Genomic DNA, 6,550 nt, shown 5'->3' with positions numbered 1-6,550 from the left:
GGTCAACGGCCAAAAGAGGATCCCCGTGCCAACTTGAGCGAATAAAAGATGCTAGCCTCAGCTACGTTGTGACACGTGTCATTTACTTTCTGTGCCGACCACTCAAAACAAAGTATCCACCTACTTGCAACCGCTCTTCCTCTGCTCGTTACAGCGTTTCAATTCTTTGGTCGTCACGCTGACCATTGTCTGGGCTGCAACTCGATAGCTTAAGCTCGTGAAACCGAATACGGGAGGCAGCCAAATGTGAGATCTGCATTTTCAACCCTGATTCGACATATATTATCAAAATGGTACATTCATGTTTAAAAAAAATTAACAAATAGGTAAAAAGATAATAACTTGCCTTGCGTTTCAAGTCTGAAAGACGAACCTTTCTTCCAAGTAAAGAACATGAAATTTTTATTACATTAAGAATCAAGACATGGAAACTGTACATAATACAAACATAAAACTCTGTTTCTTGAAACTCCAACACTTACAAAAAAACGTTATTTTCTTTACTCTTTCTCTCACTCTAACAAACAAATTTTCTGACTTTTTATTGACAAAAAGAAATTCGAAAATTCAATCGTATCGTAAATCCAAACTCCACCATATGTTTTTTACCAACTGTAGTAGTACCGAGCCGCCGTATCTCCACCACCGGGGAAACAAGACGAGGGAGAGCTCATGAGCTCTTGACAAGGCTCCGGCGTCACGTCGTCTGAGAAACCAGAGACGTTGGAGCATACCCAAGCTTCTGAACTCGTTTGTAAATGAATATCCGAGAGACAGATCGACGTGAACGGAGACTCTCCGATTCCGGTGAACTTTCCGGCCAATCCTATACCCTCTCCGGTGAAATTCTTCATGGTGATACGTGACACGACTGGGAGCGCGTCCCGGTCGTATTTATCATCCGCATGGGACCCGGTGTGTCCGTCTGCTACGATGGCTGTGTCTACACGGGAGAGAACGACGCCAGAGATTGTGATATTACGTATATACCCTCCTCTGCCTCTGGTGGTTCTGAAGGCGACGCCTACGAGTGAGCTTTGGATGGTGAGAAGCTCAACGGTGACGTCGGAGATTCCTCCTGACATCTCGCTCCCGAAGGAGATGCCTGCGCCTGTGGGAGATTTTAAGCTGAGGTTACGGAGGTGGACGTTGGTGGTTGGACGGTTGTAGTTTATACCGTATTGGTCCCAACCACTTTTGAGAGAGATCGTGTCGTGGCCAACGTTGATCGTCGAGTCCTCGATGCACACATTGTCCGAAGAGTCTACACAAAAGAAAGCACTAAAAGAGGTTATCTTATATACAACTAAAAAAACAGTAACGCTACTACGTTAAAACATGACGAAATGATATTTTTGTACCTGGGACAATTCCAAGAACGTACGGAGAATCAATGGTTGTTTTGATCAAAACTTTACGGATATGAACATGACTGCAATAAACGGGGTGAATGTTGACAGAAGGTGCGTTCAAGAAGGTTAGATTGGATATAAGGATGTTTTTGGATGAGACTAATTCGATGATATGAGGTCGGCTATAGTTCAAGGCTCCAGACTCAAACCACTCCCACCAAGGTGCACCCTGACCATCAAATGTTCCGTTATCACCTGCCATATAAATATAAAAAAAGTTCAAGTCTTAATGTCGTCAGGTTAGAGACTAGGACTAGGGTCATGATGTGACTTTTACCGGTGATGACCACGTCTAGTAGATTGTCTCCGTTGATCAAACTTCTGTACCTCTTTCCACGACCATACGACGGTAGAGAACTGACAATGTCCCAATGCGATGGATCCTAGTCATGTTAAAGAGAAACAATGTTACCAAATTAACCAAGGCTATATAAAAAAGAAACTTGAGAGCCAAAGATCATACAGGGGACGCAAGAATGGTTGCTCCTTTCTCCAAGAAGAGAGTGAGATGGCTGGTGAGATTGAAGCTTCCCGTGAGCCATTTCCCTGGCGGAACATAGAGCTGAGCACCGCCTTTATCGGCAAAGGACTTGAGGTAGAAAATAGCGTTCTGGAAAGCAACCGTGTTCAGATACTCGCCATTTCCAACAGCTCCAAACTCGAGGATGGAAACGCTGTGCGGTCTAGGGTCTAACTTGAAACGATCCTTGCATATGGCATCATTGCTTTCTCCTCTGATCAATAATAGATTTGTGAATGCCAGTAGCCACACCAATGCCACCTGCATTACAAAAAAAAAAAAAAAATCCTGAAAATTGAGTTATCTGACAGATAAAAAACTTGAACTCTCTTCCTTTCTTGATGTCAAACCTAGGAATTTCCGGAAAAAAACAAAAATTATATCTAAAAATATGATATGATTTTCATATCAGACAAGAACTGATGTGAAGATCCAAGAAGATAGAAACAGAACATTTAAGTACAAAACAGAGGAAAAAAAATCAAAAATCTAAGAGAGATTGCTAGATTTGGCTTTGCTGAGAGAGGTCACGATTTCAAACGAATGACACAGACCAGAGGTTGCTGGAGTTGGACCAAACAACAGAGATTCAGTGATGCAGATGAGAGAATCATAGACTTAAAACTATGTAACTCATAAGAGATTCGTCTACAGAGTTTCATACTTCTGGAAATTAAAGTAAAAGGAATCAATAAGAAGGGAGAAACGTACTTACTGGCATCTTCATGAACTCAGAAACTTAAGTTCCTGAGGAAGGAGAAAAGACCAGAGGAGATGAAGAGAAAGAGAAGAAGCAAGAGAAACCGATGGCAAGTACGTGTTATTTGTTTAACGCACTGTTTGTTGGAATTGCTATCAATCAGTATTTAATAATAATCATTACTATTGTTGATTTTGTTTTGATCCGAATATTTAAACATTAACTTGTACATTAAAGGACCAGACAATATATAATTCACTCAGATCTTGGAATGATATTTAAGAATTCTTCCACTAATGTAACTTCGTAATGTAAAAAAAATTATTAAAACCAATTGGAAATTTGTCGTTGGAACCCCTAATAGCTTAATTCAACCCATGAAAAAGCTAACTAAATCGTTTATAAGAGAGTTCATCACTTGTTAGTAAGTAATCCTTATGCTGTTTTAATGATCCACATTTTAAAAAACTTTATCTTTTTATTATGTTCACACATTTGAATTTATCTCGTATCGGCTTTCGTCTACCAACTGTTGTCCTATTTGTTATAATATTAATATGATTTAACTAATTACTTATGCAAATTCATCATCTAAGTTTTTGTCTTGAACGACTGAACCAGCATATCTTGCCGACACGACTATTCTACATTTTGAATAGCTTATAAGTCTAAAACTAGTTGAAAATTAAGAATAGTTAGTACAATTATATTGGTCTGCCTAGTGGCGAATTGGCGATACATATCACAAAATGCTAAGAAATTAAAATAATGATTACAGGGTTATTTATAGCGTAAAAACACCAGTAGCTGGTGATAAAATTAGCGTTTGAAAATATCTATAAATTAAATTAGAGGAATTAACCAGTAGATAGAGTGTGACAAGAGAAGAGAAATAGAAGCTGACAAAAAAAGGAGAGAAGATAAATAGAATACGATGTGTAAAAATGACAGATGGAGTTCATGAGGTCTGCTTTGATTTGAGCAAGCAGCCGTTTGGATTTACTATTTAGAAAATGATTAATTAATGGTAAATAATTTGGTAGAGTAGTTAGTTACAATAGTAATAGATAGTTTGGTAACATAATAAAACTCATTAATCTAACTTTACAAAGATCACTCATGAAGAGTATGTAAGAATATACACAAGCAAATCAAGCAAGTACTATTGAAGTACTTATTAATTTATTTTCTTCTAATAATTTATTATACTCTAATTATTAATTTCGTAAACATGATGATGTGGGCTTACAGACTAATCAATCTTGTTTTATACATCAAAGAAGAACATTTAGGTTTATTAAAAACAAATTAGTACGATTAAGTGTAGACGTAAAGAGGACACGTAAGCACTAGCACATGTGCGTGAAGAAAACGGGACCCACAGGCAATCATCGGATGGGAAATGCCAGCCTGGTTTTTTGACAGAACATTTTCCATTAGACCATAACCACATATGCAAATGCTGCTTCCACACATTTCAATTTCCACAACTATTTTTAATTTATCTTTGATACATTTGTACAATATCAAATGAAATACATTACTATTTTGAGCAAACAAAAAATCGATGGGCAGAGCAAATTAATGTGGAGAATTCAACTAGGTTAATATGATTGTTGAAATTACTAAGATATGATTTGATTTTCTGTTGACTATGACATCTCATTGTAAGATAAAGTAATGATCATAGTCAATATGCAGTGTGAATAGATATCACGAAGAGTATGTTATATTTTTCTTAACTGATTTGAATTGATATTACCTATGTTAGGAGTAGTGTATTAGTTACATAAAACGTATATAGAATCTTCGTGTCTCGGGATTAATGGCCTTAACGTTTACGCTGTTTAGTTATGTACAAATTAAACCACGTAGATCTAAGAAGTTATAAGCTCGATATATATAGATTCTTCATCGTATTCGTATAAGTTATCAATTTATAATTAGTTACATGGTCTCCTTCATATTTGTTGGAATCTTATGGAACGAAGCGGGTCATATGAAGATGCAGTTTGCAGAGGTGTTCTGTATCAGTTCCTGAAGTATTACAGGAGGTAGTACAGGCGTGTCTCATGAAGATGAAACTGAATGATAGATTGAGTTTTGATGTGCGTGAACTTGATGAGCTTGGAAAAGGAAAGAAGATATGTGCTTGAAGACATATGGACGTTTTCCATAAAGTAAAAGGGAGTTTACTTAAAGATGAAGTTTTCCATTAAGGTAAATGGAAAGTTACCTTATGTGTATTGGAAAGACTTGGAGAGCAAGTGGAAGACTTGGAGAGCGAGTTAAAGACGTGGAGAATAAGTTCTAGTCTGCTATATAAGGATAGACGTGCCTTATGAGAAAGCAAGATCTTGTATAGAAGAGTAAGAGGATCTCATTGTATATTGGTGTATCTGCTTGGTGTCGAAGCAGTGTCTGTAGTAGTTGTCGATGGAGTCTGATGTGGACTTAGTTTGGTGTCCTTGGTGTTGACGCTTTGTATGGTGGAGTTAGCCATCGTGTGTAGCTCGTGGTGAGCTGTGTGTGTGCTTGGAGGATCAAGCCTTTTGTGTCACTGGTGTACGTTGGGTGCTGACGTACTTGGTGAAGTACTTCTGAGAAGTGGAAGATCGAAGCCTAGACTCAGGGGGAGTTTAGCAAAGGAGATTTCATTGAAGAGGTCTGTGAAGATTGCAGCTGTATAAGACAGTGTGCTCTGGCGTGTCCGGATGGGATCTGTTGTATTCCTAATCTTTGTAGATTGCTCCTTAGAAAAGAGTGGTAGACACTCGTGTGTGTTGTACCATATAGCAATTGTAGGTTGCTCCTTGTTCTAAGTCAATGAAATCTGGACGAGGTCCCGGGGATGTAGGAAACGAACCCCGTTAACAAACTTTGTGTGCCATTTACTTTCTGCACTAGTTTTTGTCGCTCTCTCTACATTAACATCATATACTTATGTCGGGTTATAATTATGTCAGTATCTAAGAAACAAAATGATTATCTTTTAGTTTTTAGTCGTGTGGTCACTATAATTATGCTATGTGATTCCCTTGATCAATATGTTCCGAGAACTATTTAACTACACATTATGAATTTGTATTTTATTTAACAATATAATCAATTATTTTATCTATCATCCTTTTTGCCTTCTTGGATGAAATATCTCCCACGACTTGCTCCCGACTTGACTCTATGAAACTCATCTATTGCATACACTTTTATGACCGTTTGTGAAAGCCTGCGCATACAACACCAACATAAACACTTAATTATACTCATAACCAGAGGACTTTCGTAGCAATGCTCTGACTAATCTTTGGAATAAATACGTGGAAAGTAGAGTATTCTTCTTGTTTAAAATGTTGAATAAAACAAGACTAGGTGATCACCCGCACCCTGTGCGGAGCGAACGGACCAAAAGAAATTATAAATTTTAATTATAGATATTGAAAACATAAAAATGACATATTATATTTGGTATAATTAGGATAAGTAATGTTGTCATACAGATTAATGTAAGGAAACCCAATTTGGGATTAGAAGTTTATTGAATTTTTTAATCAACAAAAAAATTTATTGAAGTATCCGGATAAAAGTTGAATCAATAAAATTGAAGTAAATTTAGTGGATTTATTAGGACTCAAAATTGTAAAAGAGATCCTTTATCGAACTTTAATATCCATTATGACTCAAAATACATATGAGTTTCTTTTGATTTATTTTTTATTTATAAAGAGTGTTTTTACTAAAAAATATTGATGGGACATGAGATCATGGGCTACGGTTCGGATGTTGGATTCGATCTCTTTTCTCATCCCCTGATATATTTAGATATTGCCACAAAGTAATGTTGTAAATTCCTAATTGTTCGTCGATTTCTAGACAATTATATAAAGTATTACATGCATAGGGCAAAAATTAAGGAAGTCC

The 6,550-nt window shown here is 36.9% G+C and overlaps 1 protein-coding gene across 1 annotated transcript; it reads right to left on the bottom strand.

Annotated features, from left to right (window-relative positions):
* Positions 1-385: 385 nt before the first annotated feature.
* On the bottom strand, positions 386-2,805 carry LOC130494452 (probable polygalacturonase). Its single transcript, XM_057002188.1, has 5 exons — positions 2,648-2,805; positions 1,876-2,193; positions 1,690-1,795; positions 1,362-1,607; positions 386-1,264 (listed from the first exon to the last, which is right to left on the bottom strand). The coding sequence occupies exons 1-5, from the start codon at positions 2,657-2,659 to the stop codon at positions 606-608; spliced, it is 1,341 nt and encodes a 446-aa protein (XP_056858168.1). The 5' UTR covers positions 2,660-2,805; the 3' UTR covers positions 386-605.
* Between the last annotated feature and the right edge of the window lie 3,745 nt (positions 2,806-6,550).

This window comes from Raphanus sativus, unplaced genomic scaffold, assembly GCF_000801105.2.
Source record: "Raphanus sativus cultivar WK10039 unplaced genomic scaffold, ASM80110v3 Scaffold4595, whole genome shotgun sequence".
NCBI lineage: Eukaryota > Viridiplantae > Streptophyta > Magnoliopsida > Brassicales > Brassicaceae > Raphanus > Raphanus sativus.
Note: the sequence above shows the minus strand (reverse complement) of the source record. Positions and strands in the feature narration are given on the sequence as shown.